The sequence below is a fragment of the Urocampus carinirostris genome, chromosome 4 (genome assembly GCF_059441175.1).
Source record: "Urocampus carinirostris isolate Australia breed hairy pipefish chromosome 4, RoL_Ucar_1.0, whole genome shotgun sequence".
Taxonomy (NCBI): domain Eukaryota; kingdom Metazoa; phylum Chordata; class Actinopteri; order Syngnathiformes; family Syngnathidae; genus Urocampus; species Urocampus carinirostris.
In genome coordinates, this window is record NC_142352.1 from 3,478,123 (window position 1) to 3,502,894 (window position 24,772).

The 24,772-nt window shown below is 40.8% G+C and overlaps 1 protein-coding gene and 1 pseudogene across 3 annotated transcripts in view; one reads left to right on the forward strand and one right to left on the reverse strand.

Annotated features, from left to right (window-relative positions):
• Window positions 1-24,772, reverse strand: part of LOC148366673 (UDP-glucuronosyltransferase 2C1 pseudogene) — a 457,271-nt pseudogene that overhangs the window by 65,026 nt on the left and 367,473 nt on the right. The gene's annotated exons all lie outside the window — the stretch shown is intronic.
• On the forward strand, window positions 2,811-8,888 carry LOC148366680 (uncharacterized). Of its 2 annotated transcripts, none has more exons than XM_088333471.1 (3): window positions 2,811-3,490; window positions 5,587-5,724; window positions 6,794-8,888. In XM_088333471.1, the coding sequence occupies exons 1-3, from the start codon at window positions 3,286-3,288 to the stop codon at window positions 7,990-7,992; spliced, it is 1,542 nt and encodes a 513-aa protein (XP_088189597.1). In that variant the 5' UTR covers window positions 2,811-3,285; the 3' UTR covers window positions 7,993-8,888. The 2 variants fall into 2 exon arrangements, with proteins under 2 accessions (XP_088189597.1, XP_088189598.1); XM_088333472.1 differs by having other exon boundaries at window positions 6,797-8,888.

Here is a 24,772-nt window from a genome sequence, read left to right on the forward strand (position 1 = left end):
TCAAACAGCAGGTCAGATTCGGTTAGCTGAAAATGTGTAAAGGCCGACTATTCAGCTTGGCATTTTTCAACAGTCTTTAAAAAATTTACCCTCCGTGAAAGGTTTGCAGCGCTTGTAGCATTTTCGTTTGACTTGCAGCGTCGCGGTAAAAAGCGCTGCTGTGCTGTTAAAACAGCTTCAAGTTTCTTCACCTTTTCACAGCGTTTATGTCCAGGTAGCTTTTTGTATTCGGCATGTTTCTTTGGACCCATAGCAAATACAGTACAAAAATACAGTAGCGTATCCTTAACTCACAAAGTCTTTTGAAATCACAGAGTATTCTGGATAAAGAGAGAGGCATTTTAGGGGGGAGTTCAGCCAATAGCGTATCAGCATATTCATGATGCTATGACACAAACCAATAGCAGACCATCATCTTATATGACATGGACCAATAGCAGACTGGTATCTTAGAGGAGTAATTTATCATTCGCGCACTCGGCGTTTGAATTTGATAGCATTTTTGGAAAAGCAAAATCATTTGTTCTCGATGTGGTATAGCGGGGAAAACGCCGTAAAGAGGGCGCAAAAACATCTTATTTGGAATTGTAGAGTGAAAACATCTTAAGGCAGGGACTCGATCCCAGAGGACCACTGTATTAATTGTATGTTAATTCAATTGTGGTTTATGATGTTGCTTTGTGGGGGGAATTTTTACATCCTTAATATTTATCACAAGCGATGGTGACAAACTGCGGAGGGGTTTCAGCACATATTCTTGCAATATTATTTTTACAGTTGATTGTTTTTTCGTAAAGATCCACAATATAAAATGATTTAAAAGCCCCAATTGTAATATTTGACCATTAGATGGCAATTTGTTGTCCAATACGAGGAAGGGCCAGTGATACATGGCAGAGCGTGGTAGCAGGATGCCGAGAGAACCTGGAGCCGATCTAAGAAGAGATTCCACGGTAAAAGAATCTTTTTTAGAATGTGGGACCTACGTTTTTGTTTTTATTATTTTTGTTTATAAATATCATCATCCAGTCCAGCGTGAATGTGGATCTTTGGTGGGACAAGTACACCGTGGTTACATTGGTGCCGTGACCCGTGACTTCTATCAAACTCTCCGAACCGAGGACTGTCCTACCTGCCACATCAGCTCACAGTATTTGAAATTTTAGTTACATGAGCGTTATCGTTAAGCTCACTACCGTGCAGTGTCACAGTGATGCAGATGACTAAGTGTGCTATACAGTGACGTGTTACGCAGGCTGCTGATTTATTTTGTGATTTTGACTTATTTACATTTTTTAAAGCAGCTTCCCTACAACAACCTGCGAATAGGGCAGAAATGGCCGTACACAAAGCTGAGGTGATCCATAGTCCAACCCTCATGCACGAGCCACCTCAGACTTTGAGCCCACAGTATGTCCCTCTAACGGACGTCTTACTGTGCGGAGTTTGTATGTTCTCCCCGTGCTTGCGTGGGTTTCCTCCGGGCACTCCGGTTTTCCTCCCACATTCCAAAGAAATGCATTTCAGGTGGATTGGCCGGTCCAAATTGTCCCTAGGTGTGAATGAGCGAGCGAGTTGTCTGTCCCTGTGTGCCCTGCGATTGGCTGGCAACCAGTTGAGGGTGTCCCCTGCCCACTACCCGATGATTGCTGAGATGAGCTCCAGCACCCCCGCGACCCTACTGAGGATAAGCGGTGCAGCTAATGAGATGAGATGAAATATTAACATTGGTATGCTAGTTCATGTATTTTTGACTAGTATCAATGTTGCTTTATTGGATGAAAGGTTTTTTGTACCTCTAGGTAGAAAAAATATTACACACTGCCACTTTAAACTGCTACTCTGATCATGTTCGTTTGTGTTCCATTTTTATGAATGTGATCTACTGTCCCAATTATAATGCTTTTCAATCCACTTCAGACGTCCAACATTTTTTGTTTTTTATTTAAATTATTACAAATGTCGTGTGTATTAGACTTCAAATTAGCTTTCAGGTGCTGCAATAAAATTGTGCTACTTCCTCAGTAAAGGTTCATCTGTTTTGTAAGTTCTAACACATACATTTATAAACTAATTTGTCATTTTTTTTAAGAGAAATAAGTACTCGTCCTCATTGAATACAATTGGGGCAGCACGGCGGCGCAGTGGTTAGCGCGTGCGCGGCACAGTTCTGAGGTCATGAGATCGATCCTCCTGTGTGGAGTTTGCATGTTCTACCGGTGCATGCGTGGGTTCCCTCCGGGCACTCCGGTTTCCTCCCACATTCCAAAAACATGCATTTCAGGTTAATTGGCCGCTCCAAATTGTCCCTAGGTGTGAATGAGCGAGCGAATTGTCTGTCCCTGTGTGCCCCGCGACTGACTGGCAACCAGTTCAGGGTGTCCACTGCCCGAAGATAGCTTGGATGGGCTCCAGCACCCCTGCGACCCTACTGAGGATAAGCGGTGCAGATAATGGATGGATATTACAAATGTCGTGTGTATTGGACTTCGAATTAGCTTTCAGGTGCTGCAATAAAATTGTGCTACTTCCTCAGTAAAAGTTCCTCTGTTTTGTAAGTTCTAACAGATATTTTTATTAAATTATTTGTCGTTGTTTATAATAAAAATAAATACAACAGTGCCCATTAAATAAGTCTTCCTCGTTGAATAGAATTGAGAACCGTCATGCAAATTCTACGGAAAGCCCCATTAGGCAAATTTAATATTCCAAATAGACGTCATTGCGGAAACGCAAAAAAAAATCAGCCGTCACTTTCGGAAATATTTTTGCAGCTCCGACTGGTAATTCAAAACCAAATAAAGCTCAGGATCACCGTAGCAATTTTACGTTTTAATTAGGCCTACTTCATTTCAACCCTTAAGTTCATTTCAGAGCACAGAAACCCAGTCTTTAATGTGTGGTGTGCACCTCAATATAGATAATGGCATCTCGCCCACACTTATCTAACGAACGAATGAATCAAGTAATTAATGCATGAACGTTTGAAATAATTAATAAATAAATGATTGTATTTTCATTCCCTGTCACGTACGAGTAATGGTAGATAATTTAGTCCATGTCGAGATGCCGTAGTCCGTTACCTGCTAAGGGTTGTCTTTCTATATGAATGAATCCCAAAACTAAACAAAACGGACTTCATTTATTCCTTTTCCTGAATATTAGTCATATCATTCCTTAATTGGTGACACGGGAACGCAAATCGTTATATTTTTGTGTCTTTCCAAATTTGTCTCGATGCACGGAACGTTGCTAGGAACGTTTCGAGTTAGCATAGTTTAGCTAATGTTAGCTTGCTATCTGCTAACAAAGAGTTCGATTTTTATTTCGTTATACGACTTCAGAGGGTTTGATTATTTCGTGACTATGTTTAAAAACAATTTGAATACTAAAGACGTTTCAGAACTTTCTAGAAATAAAGGGAAGAAGGAGCGACGTGTTCAACAACCGATCACCTACTTGGAGCAGCATCGTAAAAACACGAAAGCTGGTTTGTTTACATTTTTTAAATAGCAACGCATGAATTTATATTTAATTTATTATGCGACCCCTTCTTATATTTGCGGTGTTAATTTGAATGGAAAGCTACTTTTCTTAATTAAACATAGGGAACAAAGTAAGGGAAATAATCGGGAACCTGCCTTTTAATCGTATCCACAGGGTTGGGTAGGGTTACTTTAACTTGATTACTTGATTACTTTCAATTACTTTTGGATTATTCCAATACCAAATATGCTAATAAAAGACAGAATAAACTAAATATGAATAAAATGATGACTCAGAACACGTGGGAAGCTTTCTCTCCTGGCTTTGATTCCGGCAAAACTAACATAAAGTGCGACAGTAACAAAATGAAAATAAATCCAAACAGCTTGCCAACATCATTTTTGCCGTTACATATATTCTGTTATTCCCCAAGCCTGCACAAAATTTAGTGATTTTATCCATATTTAGTTTCTTTTGTCTTTTACAGTGGAACCTCGGTTCTTGACCATAATCCGTTCCAGAACCCTGTTCGAAAACCGATTTGGTCGATCACCGAAAATCGTTTTTCCCATTAAAAGTAATGTAAAATTGTTTTAATCCGTTCCAACACCCTGAATGTTTAACATGAACGTAAACATGAAGCTAACCCAGGCTAATCGTACGTTCGCGTTAGCGTAATCTTCCGTACGAAAGATTACGCTAACACGAACGTGTAAAAATAAAAAAAGGATTATGAATAGGATTTCTTACCTTTGTGGTGGACGGTGGGGAGAGAAAAATCCTCAAAAGTTTTTCAACCTCTTCCAAAACTTGCGGCAGTTGCTTGCTTATAGCGCTAACTTCCTTAGCCGCATCACTCGATTGCACAGCCTCTTTATTCTTTACTATCGTACTGATAGTAGATTTAGCCATGCTGTATTCACTAGCAAGATCGGAAATTCGTACACCTCTTTCATATTTAGCTATTATGTCTTTCTTAAAGGCAATAGTTGGACGAACAACTTGTCTTTTTTCACCGGTCCTGCTTGCACCGACCTTCTTCGGAGGCATAATTAGGGGTTAAAACACCCGTACGCCGCTCAGCATCGCACCCTAGCGTACTGGCGTTCGAACTCCCGATTTTTTGACCGAACAGCGAAGCAAAAATTTCTCAACATTTTTGGTCGAACACCGATTTGTCCGAACTGAGGGGCGTTCGAAAACCGAGGTTCCACTGTATTAGCATAATTTCTATTGGAGTAATCCAAAAGTAATTGAAAGTAATCAAGTTAAAGTAACCCTACCCAACCCTGTCCATCCATCCATTATCTGCACCGTTTATCCTTGTTAATACTGCGTGGGTCTAAAATAAAACGGGCACGCATTGCAAATAATCATTGGGCATAGAAAATTAATTGAAAAAAATAATATATGAATTTAATGAATGGGATGAATGAATGGTCTGCATTTATATAGCGCTTTTCAAGTCAATGAAGACCTCTCAAAGCGCTTTACAATGTGCTTCACACTTTTCCCTTTTACATACTAACTAACCTGCTATCGGGGGCATTGTATCTAATAAATGACTTGGATTGTTTCCCTAAGGATTGTTTGTTATGTGTTCCTGTGTTTATTTTTGACCCATGCAGCGTTTGCAAGGTAACTGTTTAGGCTACACGCTAACAGTTAGCTGGTCTTAAGAAAAAAAAAAATTTGCCTATATAATAAGTAATATGGACTTGATCTGAAGGGTGCACTGCAAACCAGAGCATTTTTGATGAGTGCCTCCGTCTATTGTTTTCGCTTTAATGCAAGACTCTCTTCTTTTTCTTTGATCAGTTGTCTGCTCGGATCCTGTAAAACTTTAATTTAAGATCACTAACATTTTTTCTTTGATTCTGACACACAACATGACGACAACTCACAGCTACAACAGCGTTCTTTTCCTCTGTCTTCTAACCAGCGCGAGTACTCTTTGCCATCGGGCTAAGCCATGTCCACTGGATATGTCGCAATGTTTATAAACAAATGAAAGGCTCTATTTGTCCATCTTATAAGCTTGAGTGTTTGAACTCGATTATACAAAAGGAAGTTGCGGAAAATGTGTTTGCCTTCTTGCAGGTGCTTATGGAGAAGATGTGGATGGTGAGCAAGAGGAACCAAAGCAGGCTCGCATTAAGGAAGAGGAGGAAGAGGCGGACGTCACGTATTTTCCAATCATTAACGTGGTCGTGAAAAGCGAAGACGATGAAGAGCAAGGTTAGTGGTTACAGCATCAACCTTTTTTGATTTCAGTTTTATGATTAAGGGATTCTATTAATTCCCATATTTTGATATCATAAGTGATATCAGTGTCTGAAATAACGTCTGCCCGGATCTTTTACGTCGGGCGTACAACTTAGAAAACGTCTTCGCCCGGGTGGCCGACAACATTTTCAAGAAAAACAAAACAAAACAAAACATAAAAACCTCAAGATTTCTTTCCAATCAAACGTTTTGAAAAAAATGTTTTTTTCCGATTTAGAAATCTTCATTCAATTTGGAAATTTCGGAATTTCGGTTCGTTTGGCAATTTGCATACTCGGCAGCCAACCAGAAGCCTACATCAAATAACTTCGTGCTTCCGGACTTTCCCGAGCGTTATAAGGTCGTGCATTTGCATATCATTTTCCAAAGTAGCCGCACAGAGAACACAAGAAAAATGCATAAGTGGTTAGGAATCAATCCAAAACCTCAGCCCCAGAAGAAAGATTCAAAAGAAGCTGACAAAATTGATGACGCTACAAAACGTAAACGTACATTAAAAGCATCGTGGAAAGAGGAGTTGGAGTGTTATCCAGCTCACTAGCGAGCTAATAATTTGAATCAACCGAGTTGGAGAAGAAAATAACACCAAAAACATGCAGGGCATGTTGCCTTTAAGTACCGGGTTGCCTGTTTCTGTTCTAAAGTGTGGCCCAAGTCGCTTAGGGAAGTATTAAAACTACAATTTCGGGTTTTGACCATCGTTGCTCAATTTGTACAGTCATTTTAAGTGGGCCCTAATCCCACTGTGCTCTTGAGATCATAAAACTTCCTGCCATTTACTTTCTCATTGTGAAGAGTATTCTTTTTTAATATGCTGTACTTAATTTAGTTTGTCAGTCATTCATAATAATATAGTTGCAATATTGCATCAGAGGTCAGGAAGAAATGAATGAAACACAGAGTAGTGACACATGTCACCCAAAGTCTCATTGCTTCATGAGGCTTCACTTTCCCCATAACGACCTAAACTGTAAATGTGTAAGTAAAAACACCAGAGTGATGCATGTCTTTTTGTGTCCAGCAGAGGGCAGTGATGACAATTCTACTCCTGGGGAGCAAGAGTCATCTGACATTAAAGAAGAAGAGGAGCTTGAAGCCGCCCACAATCAAGATGACGTCCACCAGACCGGAAATATTGAAACAGAAGGGGGGTCGACCAAATTTCAATCGACTGGTTTTCCTTTGACTCACCAAGATCATCTGAAACAAAATCGAGAAAAGAAAAAGGGAGGAAAAGTGGGATCTCACTCAAGCGGCCATTTTACTTCATTTTCCGACAATGACGACAACATGTCTCGCTCTTCTTACTCCGACTTTGAAATGGAAAATCCCACAGAGCAAAGACAGAGGGAATGTTCCAAGTGTGGAGAAACCTTCGCATCAAAATACGACTTTAGAATCCACAGAAGGTCGCACGAGGAAGAAACGTCTTTTTCCTGTTCAGATTGCGGCAAAGTTTTATCCACGCGCGGTAATTTGAAAAGACACAAAAGTACGCACGCCGAGCAGAAACCATTCGCCTGCTTAATTTGTGGTAAAGGATTTACCGTTAAGACGAGCTTAGACATTCATACTCGAGGTCATACTGGGGAAAAACCTTATGCCTGCTCAGTTTGTGACAAACGTTTCCCCATACTGGAAACAATGAAAAGACACGAGCGGACCCACACCGGGGAGAAACCCTTCGTCTGCTCGGATTGCGGAAAAAGCTTCTATCTTAAGGAACGTCTCATATCGCACACTAGAACGCACACTGGGGAGAAACCGTTCCCCTGTTTGACTTGTGGCAAAAGCTTCTCAGAGAAGGGAAACCTAATCACGCACAACAGAACACACTCCGGGGAGAAACCTTTTTCATGTTCAATTTGTGATAAAAGATTTCAAGTGAAGGGGCAACTCAAGACACACACCATTACTCATACAAAAGAGAAGCCATTCACTTGCTCAGTTTGTGGTAAAAGATTCTCCAGAATCGGAAACTTGAAAACCCACACCCTAACTCACACTGGCGAGAAACAATTTTCCTGCTCCGTTTGTGGCAAAAGACTATCGACAAAAGGATGCTTGAACAGACACATTGTTACGCATACGGACGAGAAACGTTTTCCTTGTTCAGTATGCGGTAAAAGATTTTCTGTAGAGCGATATTTATTGAAACATACAAAAACACACATAGAAGAGAAACATTTCCCTGGTCCGTGTGCGGAAGATTCCCAGTAGAAAGATTTACCAAGGGACATATTAACACAAACTTGAGAGAGTTTAATATTTTGATTCACTAAATTGAATTGTTTTTCTCGTGAAAAATGTTCCTTTATTCTCTTTGAAATACCAATATACTGTACTTCAATTCAAATCTATAAATCCTCTCCTTGATATGGCTCTTTACAATAAAGAATTAAACTCACCAAAATTAAAAAAGTAGTGTGGCTGCCAAAAGCATAGACTTACACTACATATGGATGGAAATAACTGTTATATCCACTATATAAGCATGTCATTTTCACAGTAGTTGCATTAAATCAAATATAAATGAAATTAAGCAGTACACCTGAGGCTTCTTTAGCAAGTTTGTTGGAGTTTGCATGGACATTTTTTCCGTATAGATAGACGGACAGAAAGTCAGTAATTCAGAAACACATAGTCTGCAACATCTAACCATGTCCAAACATCACCAAAGACGAAATGAAACAACCTTAAAATCCCACCAACCAGGATAAGTGAAATAAATGTCTTCTTGGAATTGTGGTGCAACAAGAGTTGCTGACTAGTTAAAATGTTATATTTTGGGATTTTTATGTTGTGTATTCCGTATTTGACTGTTAGGGGAAGTGTATTATTATTTTTCAGGGTATTGAGTTTTGTATAGCAGAAAGGGTTAGAGAAGTATCAGTATATCACTGCTAGACGGCAAAGTCTCACAGGTCAGAGAAGGGTGCATGGGCCAAGTCTCACGGGACGTCACGATATACAGGTAGTGAGACTTGCTCAATAAATGATCCTTAATGTCAACAATTAAATGGTGTCGTGTGAGACTGACATTCATCATCTATAATATATATATATATATATATGTACATGTGTATATATGTGTATTAAACAAATGTGTAACACCAGCTGGAGCTAGACCATCCACCTTGGTCCTGTTACACAATCAGCAAAGTTGACAGTTTGGGTTACAATTTTTCAAACGTTAACAAAAAATAAATAATTTGCAATTCTCCAAAATGTTTCTTTAACATAAAATAAAATGGGGTTGTGATTCCCTCACCTGCTTGCAAACTCCAAATATTCTCCACATTGCTATTTAAAATACTACTAGATTACTTGTTTTAGGCCATGAGTGGAAAATACCCATTTACAAACTGGACTCATCCAAAAGAAATGCACTTCCAAAACAAGATCACATTAATACTCTAGTGATCCACTAGATGGCTCCTAAGCTACGCAAATGGCGTCGGTTCCCTAGCAGCTCCTTGGCTTAAGTTGCAGGCGGTGATCTCGGTTTTAACCAACTAAAGATGTCTAAATTCGGGAAAAACGTTTTAATTCTCTTACTTTATGAAAACTTAATTTTACGTGTGTAGTCATCGTTTCTCTTGCAATGGATTCAGAGTTGGAAATACTGTTACATTGTTCCTTCCTTCTGCTGAGCAAAGACAAACTACAGCCAACTATTATTGGTGTAAACTGTAAAGCAGGGATCTGCACCGCTTATCTTCTGTAGGGTCGCGGGGGGTGCTGGAGCCCATCCCAGCTATCTTCGGGCAAATTGTTTGCTCAGCAATGATGCACGTTAGCCATAGCCAATAGCACTTCCAGCAAGAGCTTACCACAGGCTTTGTTATTTAAAACAATAGACAGCCGGTTTCTCTTGTGATTGGTCAATATGCACATTTTCATATATTATGTAATGTTCACTTTAAATTGGTTGAATATTTCAAAGTTTAAATTTGACTCTCTAAAAAAGAATATCAAAATATTTTGGCTTTTACGACCCTTTGGGTCAAAAAGGTTCCCAACCTCTGGGTTAGGGTTTTTGTCTGAGCTAGGGTTTTGGTTGGAGCAAGGGTTGTGGTTTTGAATGGATTTAGGGTTGGGGTTTTCGTCTAAGCAAGCGTAGGAGTTTTGGTTGGAGCCTGGGTTTGGGTTTTGATTCTAGTTAGGGTTTTAAAAGAAAGACAGTCTAGTGAAGTCAAATCCTGATTCCGAAAAAGTCTGCTCCTCAACAACATCAGGGTCGTGTGCCAATTCTTGGTAGCTTCTGTAGGCCTTAGTGACACCGTGTCTCTTGACGAAGTCTTGAAGCTGGCCCAAGCTCCTGGCAGCCACAGCTACTGTCTAGAAAAGGGATCGGCCATGTGAGAGAAGTTGGGACGCATCATTTAGCAAACCTGGAGATCCTGAGGAGTCCTCAGAGACATGCTGAAGTCATGACAGATCCTCCCGATGCCGCACAGTGCCCGTCGGGTCGCCATGTTGCAGGCCACGTTTGTCTTGCTGGTGGTTGTTGTTTTCTATCAGGACTCACGCCAGTGTCTTAAGGGCAAGCTCTACCCGAGCCTTACCCCCAGTTCAAAGGTTGCGTGTGGTGTCAGACCCCACCAGGAATCGGACGACAGAATGGAGGACACACCGGTAAAAAGGTACTAACATATCCCCCTTCTGTCAAGGATAGCTTAAAGAATGGGCCCAAAACCAGCCTGGGGTGCAGAGGATTTTCCCTACAGACCCATAGGTCTGAAAGCTTAGAGCTCCACAGTCAGCCAAGACCATGGTATCTCTGCTTTGTAGACTGAATGGACTTAGCCACACGGTCTACCCTTGGGAGCATACTAAGAGCAAACTAACAGTTGGCTCCAGGAGTTGGGAAGTACATACAACCATCTGGCCTCCCAACCAAAAGTCTTCATCGCCCCATGAACAGAACACCCTTGCATTGTCAACCAAGCATGCCTTTCCTGAGGGCTTCTTGCTAGTGGTGAAGCTAAGAGGTAAGATCAGACCTAAAACATCCAGCCCGTGGGTACTAAAGCCCGACCAATTAACTCAATTTGCAGGGCGGAGCCCGAAGCAAACCCAAAATTTTCTTATTTAGTTGTGAGGACTCCGAGATGAAGATAGGGACTGATGATGAGAAAGTAAAGCCTGTCTTTTGTAATAAAATCCAAGTTGGACAAAGCTGCATGGATACACATTTACTGTACATATTTTGTATGTATGTGTCTGGAGAGGTCATGTTAACTGACAATGTTCCATCATTGACAGATTATTTTTTTAAGAGTTGACAGGAACATTTTAAGGCCGTTAGTCATTTTGACGGGTTGAAAATAGGGCCAAAAACCACAGCAGCAGTACATCCTTAAGAATGTAGTGCTGCACACTATGAATGAATGAAAACTTTATTTCGAACATCATAAATTAAAAAACAGGACAAAAACAATGATTAAAAAACAAAAATAAAAGGGGTAGTAAGAAGCAGACGCTTATTTTCCCTACCCCTTCATCTTCCTTATTAATTAAATTTTACAGCTAGATCCTCTTTTGTGTCTAAATATAACACAATCTCACGGATATACATATTACATAGGTCAGATATCAATAATTCTAATAATAACAATAGTCACATATTTTATACACTAATCATTGTAGTACCCATCTATTAAAATTATAATGCTACTAGTCATTGAATATCATTGTGACACCAATGATAATAACAACAATAGCAATAATAACAGTTATGATATACTAATAGTAACAATAACAACAAGGTTAACTATAGTTGTAAACGCAGTGTCTCCAATCTCTAGTATCACTCATACCCCATTTTCTTCATCTCTGTATTCTGTCAGTAATATTTTTTGTTTTTAAATTTGAACACGTGAATAGTTGGGCATTGTTTGATCTCGTTTTGTAATGTGTTCCAAAGTTTGACTCCACACACAGACACACACATACTTTTCCTGGTTGTTCTCACCTTTGGGATTATGAATTTACTACAGCCCCTTAAGTTATAGTTTCCCTCTTTCTGAGTAAATCATTTTTTGATGTTTTCTGGCACTATGTTTTTGTTGACCTTAAATAGCAGTTGTGCTATGAATTTTTTTACTAAATCATCTAGTTTTAATCATTTGGACTGCAGGAATAAAATATTAGTATGATCCCGATATCCTACCCTGTGTATGGTTCTAATTGCACGTTCTTGGAGGATAAAAAGGGGCTGTAGTGAACTTTTGTAATTATTGCCCCAGACTTCTGCACAATATCTTAAGTATGGCAGAACTAGAGAACAATATAATACATACAATGCATTATAATTTAAAAGGAATTTGGCTTTATTAATTATTGAAATGCTTTTAGATAAGAAAGAGCAAAGCAGAGAGACAATGAAGAACGGCGGCTTGTCAAAATAATTTTTTTTTAGTATCTACACATCGCTTTAGCGTCCTTTTTTTTCATACATTTGGGGGTAGAAAAGTTAATGAGAGGGACCCGAACGTAATGATTGACATTTTAAGCCCGAAATTTGGGTCGGGCTTGGACTCAAGTTTAAGATCTTTTTTCTAGGGAAGCGTACACTTTGTTCTTGTGTCACCCTCTTTACGCTTAAGAGTTGTACTTTTACCGCCACCACACTTTTTTTCTTCATGGAATAGTTTCGTATTTAACAATCTGTAAAAACTGGTAATCAGGTGATGGTGTGATTCAGGTTAATGTCCCAAACATAGGTCAATTCAAGGTTCTGTTTGATTGAAAAAAAAACAAATAATTATATCCTTGTATCAAGACTGGTGAAGCTGAGGCAACATCATAGTAAATAGATTAAAATAAATAAAAGACAGAAAGAAATAATACGCAAAGAATTAGCTGAGCTCAGTTGCCCTTGAGCTCAATATTACCTCTATTTGTGCTTAACATATTACCACAGAACGCCAGAAGGGGGCAGTGTGTTTCCAGCGGTTAAAAGTATAAAACAGGGGTCGGGAACCTTTTTGACTCAAAGAGCCATAAAAGCAAAATATGTTAATTTTATTTTGGGAAAGAGCCACACCATATAATATGAGACAAATTTTCTAAATTGCTAAACCCGCACCCCAGACAAAATATTAGTCTTCAGCACATTTATTTTTGATGATTTGATAAAAATTATGAAAAGAGAATAATGCCAGAGCCCGTGTCCCAAAAATCAACAAACATACCACTTTAAACTTCCTTGCAATTACTCAAGATCGGTTAAACTCATTTTGACCCTTTTTTTCATACATATTGGTTTCAAAACCAGATGCAAACAGTTATTTTGTAAAAACGTCACAACATTCTGTAAACAGGGAGCCTGATGTGCTTACCTTTGGCGCAGACGGCGGAGGGCGAGAGATGGGGGGGGAGAGTGCTTCCACTTTTTGCATGGCTCCACCCATCCCTCCCACTCACCCAATCAAATAACTTTAAATTATCTTCCGGTGTTTTGGCGTAGTTACAGTTTGTTCTGTGGATTCATCATAAGGTATCTGAACAATGAACACATATTAGATAGGTAGCTCTTATATAAAGGATTCTTTAGCGTTGTACAGCCAAAACTTTTTTTTTTTTTTTTTTGGTGTGACACCTTGACTGTAAATTGTAGTGAAAAACGTGCCCTATATATTCTGCGAAGTACTGCATAGCAATACTGCTTTGGTTTGGCTTTGCGTGTATCTGAACAGGAATAATGGCTCAAGCTTAGAACGAGATGGAGAAAATTTGCATCCATTCTGATATGTCTCTGAGCCACAGGTACTCATAGAAAGAGCCATATATGGCTCGCGAGCCATAGGTTCCTGACCCCTGGTATAAAAGGTCATAGCTTTTAGAAATATTTAAATTCTTTATTATTGATTGTTGTTGTTTCTTCCAGATCAAGTGTTCAGACTTTTTCCCCGAGTATTGCATTATTTTTTTTAGCATCATTTATTTATATTTTATGCCCTGCAACTGGCTGGCAACCAGTTCAGAGTGTCCCCTGCCCACTGTCTGATGATGCCTGGGATGGGTTCCAGCACCGAGTGGTCCTAGTGAGGATGAGCGGTGCAGATAATGGACTAATGGACCTATTCTTTGGTTAGTTAGTTAGTAAGTATGTTTTGTTTGATGTATTCATTAGAACACTTCATTTTGCGGTCCTAATGTTGATTTGCTGTCGCAGCATAGCGTGCACCAAATGACAGATTAACAGTTGTAATTACGAACCAGGCCCAACCGTGCTTAGCTTCCCAGATCGGGTGTTTTCAGGGTGGTATGGCCGTAAACAAGACATTATAGTTATTGTTTCTTCCATTTCAAATGTAAAAAAAACCGCCATTTTCTGCTCCATAGGCATACAAAATAAGTGAAAGATAATTTAAATACCTGTATTTTGAAGTTTTGAAAGGGTGGTTGATCTAAGAAAAAAATAATGTTAGGCTTATCTATAGGTTTTTGAAACGGTGATGAGTCTGCTAATAGTCTATGTATTTTATCATATATTTGTATTATAAGTCTTATCTCATCTCATCTCATCTCATTAGCTGCACCGCTTATCCTCAGTAGGGTCGCGGGGGTGCTGGAGCCCATCCCGGCAATCATCGGGCAGTGGGCAGGGGACACCCTGAACTGGTTGCTAGCCAATCGCAGGGCACACAGGGACAGACAACTCACTCGCTCATTCACACCTAGGGACAATTTGGACCGGCCAATTCACCTGAAATGCATGTCTTTGGAATGTGGGAGGAAACCTGAGTGCCCGGAGGAAACCCACGCAAGCACGGGGAGAACATACAAACTCCGCACAGTTAGGCCGGGAGCTGGATTTGAACCCACGCAGGAGGTTTCCACGACCTCAGAACTGTGCCGCACACGCGCTAACCACTGCGCCGCCGTGCTGCCCTAAAAGTCTTATATGAATATTTATTAATTCATTTAAATATGGTATTTATGTTTTTAATTTATTTTGTGACACTTTACAAAAGTGATTACCTATCTACCAAAGTTTTTTTTATGAAATAAAAGAAAGTGTCATGAACCAGAACAGGATCAGTACCCAAACACGTGACGTATCTCACACAAGCCTTTTATCTATGGGAAATGGGAAGTCATGCACGTTGGGCAGCGGTCTGGCGTGGAAGGACAGGAAGCCAGAGACAGACGAGATCGATTCCAATAGCCCGAGTTGATATCGGATGGATGGGGTCGATACCGGACTGGACGGGACAGACAGGATTGGAGAGAGTAATAAACAGGACCAAAATAGACGAGAATGAACTGGAAACCGATATTAAACACGACAAAAATAAACGGGCACAATACCAGACAGAGAATACCAACAGGAAAACAGGACCGGGTCAAAACCCACGTCTTGCGGAGCAGAGGTTCGTTGACGGGCTGACGAGGGAAGCATGACAGCGCTGAGCTTAAAGTAGACAGAAAACCCATCTGTTAATGAGCCGCAGCTGGCGCTACACGGGCGGGACCAATTGGGCGCCATGGCAACCGTGACAGAAAGAGACATTTTCAAAAAAGTCAATAAGGTGGAATTTGTTGAAAAAATCGACTAATAATTTTGCTTTTGGTTTAGACTTTAATTATTAACACTATCTATTACACGCAGTCAAGTACGTTATCCCGGACGTTAAAACTGCAACAACAACAAAAAACCTGACTTGGCATTTTTGGTTTTACAGACTTGAAAGTGATTCCAGAAAGACATTCCCCTCTTCCAGGCCAGAACAACTTTCAATTTCGCAATGTCTTGGAGGCAGTTCGAGGTGTTGACCCATATGTGAAAAAGCAGCTTTGCCAGAAAGACATTCTAGTCCCTCAGTAGAGAACAAATTTTGCGTCTCAATGCAGGTGATGCTCTAATAGCGCACTGGCATTGTAGTTTATTTTATTTTATATTCTTTCACTGCCAAAATGAACCCAAGCAGGTGTGTCCCACTGTTGTCACAACAACAAGCTATAATGTGGGTAATTTGAATGCAAATCTCTGCAGCATTGCCATTATATTCCCAGGAATACCATCAGACTCTGTTACGATGGCAATGCTTCTGGGTTTGCCTTATTTCATGAAATTCTGTGTATGAATAGTATACAAAAGGGGAGTGGAGGGCCACACGGTCACCTCAAGTGTGGAGAAAAAAGAGGGGCTGAATGTGAGCAGGAAAGGTGTCACCTGACACGGCAACCTGCTTTGAAATTGGTGTGAACAGACCAATCAATTCCTCGCCACCAGCCGACAGAATCAGGTGGCGGAAGACCCCAATGGAGACCCCAACATCGCAATTTCGCAAAAAGCCCCTTCTCATTTTTCACAAATGGAAGTTTGTCTGGTGAACAAACAGAAATACGAACCGGACCATGACTTTCAAAGGTTACAGTTAGAGAAAAAAGACATATTTATTCGTTGGAGGCTAATGACTACTATGTACCGATGGCATGTGTTTCTCTAGTTTTGTAATTTTTCATTTATTTATTTGCAAGTCACATTTAATAGTATAGCCCTTAATCACACAATCTCTCCAAATACTGCAAAGGGTGATATCACACTATCCCCTGATCTGAAACTGACCTGCAGCCAGGGAAAAGCAAGTGGTAATCTCCTTTCCAGGATTACCATGCTGCATTAGATGTTCCAATTGATAACAATACACAACACGTGGTCACCATTGTTAGGAAATAAATATTAAAATATGTACCGTTTACCAAATTGTTTCAATTAGTCATCTGACTCCATTACCCAAACACCACCTAACAATGCACGCTCGTTTCTTCATGTGAAAAGACGGACAAGAGACCGGCATTTCCACACGGGGGCAGATTTAATTTCTTAAAGTATTTAACTAAGTGAACTCCATTGAATTAGCCGAATTAGTGTTGCTCGAGTCTCTGTCAAGCCCTCTCTCAATCTTCCTCTCGATCTTCTTACGTTCTTCTCTCGACCCTCTCCGCCAGCTGGTGTGCCGGCTCTTCCCATGGGCGGGCCAGAGAATCCCCACGAGAATCCCCACGAGAATCCCCACGAGAATCCCCTCGATGTCTGGACCTCGAGCGTTCCTGCGTCACAAAGGCCCTTCTTGCGTTGGGAAGCGCTGATTATCATATCAGCCCTTCGTCCCAGTTCCTGCTGTTTTCTGTAAACATCATCCTCCACTGGGTTGCAATGACCTGCCCCACAGCCCAGCCAGTGAATATCTTTTGCATTAAATGTAATTTGTATTTGATCATACGAAATCCCTTATAGTCAAATGCATAAAATCCTTCACCATCAATAAATAAAACATTGGTAACATGTAAAATTGTTCAAACAGTCCATGAAAGCAACAACACAGCTTCCCATCTCAGCCGGCTCGTAGATGCAGATAATGACATTCTTTAGGTCCAGGTGCTGGTCCGCTGACTCATCTCAAATCGTCCTTGTCACTTGTATCACAACCAGCCAGGCTGTCGGAAAAAGACAGGAAAAGAAAAGTATGAGGTGGGTATCAATCATAAGCTATAGAATAGAAGTGTGTCTTCAGTCTAGCTTGAAAAACTTCTACTAAGGTGGCAGATCTTATCTCCCGAAGCAGAGCATTCCACTACACTGGGGCCTGAATGGAAAACTGTAGAGTCTTCAGGTTTCTTCCTGGCTCTTGGAGTCAGAAGTAGATCAGTGTTGAGCACGTTACATAAAACAAGACAAATAGTAACAGTTATTAGTTACCTCATTTAATAATAATAACAATTATTAATTGCAACTCCAAAGCAGGCAAGCCTTTCGCAAACGGGTTATGGTTTTGTCCACCAATTTCAGCCGAGATGTAAGAGCTTAAGCCTGAGCCCGACCTGATCCGATCAGAACTATTAGCTGGGTTTGTATGTAAGGGTCAGGTCTAAATTTTCTCTTCCTGACTTTTTTTATTATCCAAATGTGATTGTTCATTGTCTCTGTTTATACAGTCTTGATGAACTCAGATATTGTTATAAAAGACAGGCTTTACGTTTGCGCAGGGACCTTCTTGTCCCCCTTGTCACCTAACCCCTGCCTCTTTGCTGGCTCCTTCAGTGGCGCCCGGCGATGTCGGACCCAGGAACAGGTTGCGCGGCCAAAATCATGTCCCCCCCACCTGAATCCTCACAAATAATATGGAAGGTTTACTTCAAAGAGCGCTGGGTTATTTGCGAACCACACATCACTAATTCAGACTGGAGCAGAAGTGTAAAATCCACAGCCCGCCACTGCAACTCATAATCATAATTCTTTTGTGACAGTATGTCCCAATGATCCAAAGCCCACCCCTAAGACGCTTCAGTTTCTTAGCTAAACATTTGGAAATAGGAAGACATGAAAATTTGGTTTCTACTGAATAGAAGAATAGAATAGAATATACCTTTATTGTCATTGTTACAAAATGGGTTAACATATTGTGACAACGAAATTGGGCATGACACTCCAGTATCACACATTCACAGTGAGGTAAAAAACCCAAGAAGATAAAGGAACAGAAAAGATAAGGTTATAAAACAAGGAGGATACGGTTATAGTTATAATTTACAAAAAATGTACACAAGAAATGTCGGCATCTAGGATGTTACATACAGTTTGGTATCGTATGGGTTGTGCAATATGCATTTGGTGCAAAAATAGTCATAATAGTGCAAAAAATAGTCAACATATGCATTTGGTGCAAAAATAGTCATCATAGTGCAAAAAAAATAGTCAACATTGAGCAAGGTGAGCAGTAAACATAGTGCAGTCAACATTGTGCAAGAAACATAGACATGAGCACCATTTACGTTCGTATGAGGTTGTGTTTTTGCAAGGAATTTTCAGTTTTTTGTGCGTTGTCTGTTTAGGGTGGTAATGGCTCTGGGGAAGAAACTGTCTCTGAGTCTGTTTGTTTTGTTTTGAGTGAATCAAGGAAGGTTTTGGGTTTTCTGAGGGGAGTGATGAGCAATAAGAGTATGAGTATGGATGTTAAGAGCGGACTATGAGAGTGTGATTGTGCCGACTGTGTTGTATGGTGCAGAGACTTGGAGCCTGAATGCAGATTTGAGAAGGCAATTTGTTAATTTATTGTCCACAGAGCGAGCTGCCAACGAGATCAAAGAGATCAAAGCCAGCAGAGAAGCTAATGTTGTGACTTATTTCATCTGCAGAACCTGTAATAAAAACTTCATCATCCAGTCCAGCGTGAATGTGGATCTTTGGTGGGACAGGTACACCGCAGTTACATTGGTGCCGTGACCCGGGACTTCTATCAAGCTCTCCGAACCGAGCGAAATTTTGCGCAAGAGACAAGAATTAAATTAAATTAAATGTTTTTGAGATGAAGTGTTTGAGGAGTATGGTGGGAGTGACAAGATTGGATAGATTGAGAAATGAAATTGTGAGAGACAGAATTGGAGTAGTAGTGGAACTGAGCAAGCGTGTGGATAAGAGAGTACTCGGTTGGTTTGGACACATGGAGAGGATGGACGAGAAGCGAATATTGAAGAGGATCTACAGAGCAGAAGTAAATGGAAGGAGACCCAGAGGAAGGCCACGATTGACGTAGATGGATGGTGTTATGAGTGCATTGCAGGAAAGAGGTCTAAATATAATGGAAGCTAGAGCTCTTGTTGGTGATAGGAATGATCGGAGAGGTGTTGTAAAAGGATAGTGGGATGTTTGGACGCGTTATAATGGATGGGCAGGGCACCTGTATGATGCGGCAGGGGTAAACCAGTGAAATGTGTTGGCCCTGCTGTTGAACAAATGAGTGTGTTGTGTCACCCTGACCCGAGTGACATGGCCGCTCTCTTGTGTCCCGTTTCATCTGGAAGGACGAATGCATGACCAACTTAGGTGCCTAACTTGTTTGGGTGTTTGGGCATTTGGGTTGGCCATGGTCCAAAAATGTTTGTGCGTTTTTTTGCTATTTTTTTCCCTTTTCTTTAACATTTTCTTTGTTAATGTATGTGTTTGTCTTGCTGTCGGTCACCTCTCTTGAGGGATATGACCAAGGTAGGTAGATAGATGGAAAGAGTTTTCTGTTTGAGTCTGATTCAAGCAATCAGCTCTGGGGTGTCGTGGGGACATTTCCGGTTGTTGCCACTCATCATCCTGTGGCCAGTGTGGATTTGGAGCCACACAAAGAGACAGAATGAAGAGTGATAACTGGATGGAAGGGGTGTGTGTCGCCTCCACCGCACCGTCCCTCTTCCCCTTCATCAGCACAGGCGGACTCAGACGAAAGGCTCGGGCTAAGTCATCTCCAGTCCGGCCTTCTCTTGCTCTGCAGATCAACCTCCCGGTGTGGGCGTGCTGCAGACAGAGATATCGACTCTCGGGGGGGAGCCGCAACAATGCTTGCGCTCCCCTCAATCACGTTTTACTAAAAAAATACAAATAGAAAAACAGCACTGGAAATAAATGACTGTCTCTTTGGGCTCATCCCTCTCATACTTTGTCTACAGTGACCTTGGGAAGAAGGAGTTACTTCCACAAAAAAATCCCGAGCCTTCCTCTTGTGACATCTGGGACGGCGTCGGTAAGAACCCTGCAGATGTCGGCGTTAATCACGGCAAGATTAGGCTGCTTCTCTCTGGTCTTTTTTATTACCCATTCTCATCAAATACTCTGAGGAAAGACAAAGCTGCTAAATGATAAGCAATTAAACCACGGTGTAGATTTTACCATCGTCCCGTTCAAAGAGATGGCCGTAATCAATGACCTCCCTTGCAAGTGATGGTTACCTTGCACAAGACCCCTGTACGTATCGGATTTTCATAAAAAGCAGCCAAGGACATAGAGGGCGGCGTCTCAAGACTGATTGTTTGCTTGTAATAGTCCAGGGGTGGCCAACCCGGTCCTCAAGAGCCGCATGTCCTGCATGTTTTGGAGGTTTCTCAGGTGATGCAAATTTTAAGATTGTTTGCAAGCTGTGCGGGAGCTTGATAATGACCCAGGTGATTGGGATCACCTGTATTTGAACAGAGAAACTCCAAAAACATGCAGGACAGGCGGCTCTTGAGGACCGGGTTGGCCTATTAAATAGTCAATTAAAGTATGCTTAATATAGCACCAATTCAGAGGGACTAGTTCTAGGTTAGGTGAGTAGTACAAACAAAAGAGGAACCACCAGAATGAAAATTAATTTGAACAAAAGCTGGCAATTTAATGATCAATAGACAAGTCAGGAGGTAAAGCGCTCGTCTTGGGATCAAGAGGTCGCAGTTCGAATCCCGGCTCTTCCGTGTTACATGTTGAAGTGTCCTTGGGTAAGACACTGAACCCCTAATGCTCCCAATAAGCAGGTTGGCACCTTGCATGGTTGCACGGCCGCTATTGGTGTGAGTGTGTGTGAATGGGTAAATGTGAATCACATTGTAAACCGCTATGGGAGGTCTTCATTGACTTGAAAAGCGCTATATAAATGCAGATCATTTCATTTCAAAGTGTCCTTGGGCAGGACACTGAATCCCTAATGCCCCCTTCATTACTATAGAAATGCAGACCATTTACATTTACAAGAAAATGGACAACATTTGACATACATTAAAGTAGAACAACACCCATGTTTGGTCTAATGTGTTAGATGAAAAACAATAAGTTTGGTTAATCTTGGTTAAGTAACCCTGTTTTATTTCTATTTCAGTTTGGTCATCTACTCTAATTTTGCAATCACAAAATTACATTTTTGCACACTGATAAGGTTTTAGAATTACCCCAAATCTGTTTAGTGTCATCCTTTAAAGTCAAACACTAAACAATTTAAATTTCATTTCGAATTACATTAATTTAAATTAATGACAAGAAGGTTGATCAAATAAACGAGGAAAGACAAAAACGTTCATCGAACAGACAAAGGTTTTCCAAATACACCACTATTACACCATCCCCTGATCTAAAAAAATAATAAATATTAAAATGTACCGTTTACCAAATTGTTCGAATTAGTTATCTGACTCCATTAACCAAGCACAAGCTACATTCACCTAACAATAACAATGCGCGCTTGTTTCTTGATGGAAAAGATGGACAAAAGAACGGCATTTCCACACGGGGGCAGATTTAATTTCTTAAACAATTTAACTAAGTGAACTCCATTGAATATGGCCGAATTAGTGTCGCTCGAGTCTCTGTCAAGCCTCCTCTCTCTGTCTTCTTCTCTTCTCTCGGCCCACGTTTTTCCCGTAAGCTGGTGTGCCGGCTCCTCCCATGGGCATGCCAGGGGAGCCCCCACGTGGGCTCCATGGCTCCACCACCTCGCCCCGATGTCTGGAAAAACTCAAAACAACACCGAGCGTTTCGACGTCATCAGGGCCTTGTTCTCAAAACATCGCTTGCCGTCCTCCGTCAGAGTCCTGTTATCAACAGAACTAGACAAAACATTCCTCATTCGGATCAGCGTGACCTATCATTGAACTTAAGCCCACTCGGTGAAAATCTTCATTGCACTCAATAAATGTAACTTGTATTCAATCGTATAAAATCTTTTATAGTCAAATGTCACGGAACCGACCAGGAGGCAGGAAGTGTGAACTCGTTTGAGTGTACGATCTGTTACTTAGAAAATAAAAGTTGTCCAACACACAGGGACCAAAGACAAAACAAAACAAAACAGGCTTAAAGGCAGTCAAAATTTCAAACTAGGTAATACTCACAAAACAGGCTCAAAGGCAATCAAAATCACAAACTAGGCATTTACTCAGAACAAACGGGCATGAACAGGTTTTTCCTTAAGTTAAGCAATGGTCTGGCAACGGGCAGTCCCAAAAGGAGCGCTTAAGTATCCCACACGCAATCAAGTCAATCCGTCTCAGCCGGTGTCAAGGGGCGGGACCAGCTGGGTGCCATGACGACCGTGCAGGACATGACAGTCAAATGTATAAAATCCTTCAGCTGCCATCTCTTGGAGAAAGTGATTGCTTGCAGGCGCCAAACCATGACAATTTTAGCAACCAAAAATCTCAATGCAGGCAACTGAATGAAAAGCACATTTGAGACATGACAGTAGCAGAAAATTGCAAGCAAACCAAAGGATGGCGGTACATACAGTAGAATTTCATTTTTTGTTTGTGCCTAGCATCCCAATGAAGCCTCGCTTCGACTTCCAAATAGCAAACATTTCGGGTTTTCATCCTTTGAGAAGCCCAGAGGCGAGCCCATCTTTACATCTTTAAAAAAAGAAAGAAAATCAAAACATTTTAGCCGTGATGCAACACTTGCGACGTCTCGCCGCGGCGGTCCGCAATTTGTATTCATAAAAGCTAATTATTCGTTGCACTCGCCGACGGCCCAAATACAAGGAGATGCCTTTTATTAATGAGCATTTTTTTTTTATGATTAAAGACACACCCAGACATCATTTTGCATCATTTCAATCCGATGAACGACAAATAAAGCTTTGTAAGCCGGTTTATTGCTTTTGGAGTGCTTGAGATGTGATCTCATCCGACGGTGGAGTCCGAGTGAGATTCCATTAGCGGCGACGTGAATCTGAATCCTCACTTTGGGATGGCATTGTCTTGTCACCAGGGTTGGGTAGGGTTACTTTAACTGGATTACTTTCAATGAATTAAATACCAAATATGCTAATAAAAGACAAAAGAAACTAAATATGAATAAAAGGATGACTCACAACACGTGGTAAGCTTTCTCTCCTGGCTTTGATCTCTTTGATCTCCGGCAAAACTAACCTAAAATGCCATAGAAACAAAATGACATGACTGCCCCATTTCCCGTGAAATAAAGCTTGTGTGAGAACCGTCACGCATCTGGGTCCTCCTTCTGTTCCGGTTCTTGAAAGTTCCTTTTCACCTACTTTGTCCTTTATCCGGGAAAAGAGAGTTTTGAAAACACTATCGTTTTGTGGGTGCTTGGGTTGAAGAGATGGACTAGTTACACCCATGTTTTCGTAATCGATGAATCTGATTTCTTACAGGGTTGGGTAGGGTTACTTTAAATGGATTACTTTTAATTACTTTTGGATAACTCCGATACCAAATATGCTAATAAAAGACAAAAGAAACTAAATATAAATAAAATGATGACTTACAACACGTGGTAAGCTTTCTCTCCTGGCTTTGATCTCTTTGATCTCCGGCAAAACGAACATAAAATGCCACAGAAACAAAATGAAAATAAATCCAAACGGCTTTTTTGCCGTTCCATGTATTCCGTTACTCCCAAAGCCTGCACAAAATGTAGTCATTTTATTCATATTTAGTTTATTTTGCCTTTTATTAGCATATTTGGTATTGAAGTAATCCAAAAGTAATTGAAAGTAATCAAGTTAAAGTAACCCTACCCAACCCTGTTTGTCACAAAGCGAGCCCATCTTAGAAAAACGTAGTGAGATCTGTTGAGGTCCAAGGAGGCTTGAGAGACAAGTAATCATTTGGCGAAAAATTGAGGGTTCTACTCTTTAGTCATGAGCAATGTTCCCTCTAAGCTGCGTGTGTTCACAATTGTGCACTACCCAGAGCTTTTCCGCGCACAAGAAAATCTGCACAGCTCACAAAAAACTCGGAATTGCTAATTAAAAAGCGAATTAAGTCAAAGTTACAGTGCATGAAGGTAAAAAACAAGGGTTCCCCTGACGCTGTGTTGTTCTAAATGTGGTATTTTGAAGTCCAAGTCGAAGTAGAACGAAGTAGAAGTTGAGTAAAGTCAGTAGAGTTTTTCGAGAACCGGCTTCTTCGGCTTGGCTCACTAAAAGGAACCGGCTCTTTCGGGTCCCAAACGGCTCTTCAGGTTGTTTTTGCTTATTTAATCCCTACACGACCAAATAAAAAAAATATTGTTTGAAAAAAAAAACTGATCAAGCCAATGATTTCAAATGCCAGTTAGGAATAGAATTTCCCTCCTCCATTTTTTCCAATTCGTAAATATTTTTGAAGAAGTGCCAGGAAGCCACTCGGCAGCTTAAAGAGCCGCCTGCGGCTCCTAAGCCGCGGGTTGCTGACCCTGGGTTTAGCCAATCAGAATGCAGAACACACCGAAAACGAAAAGAAGTGGTGA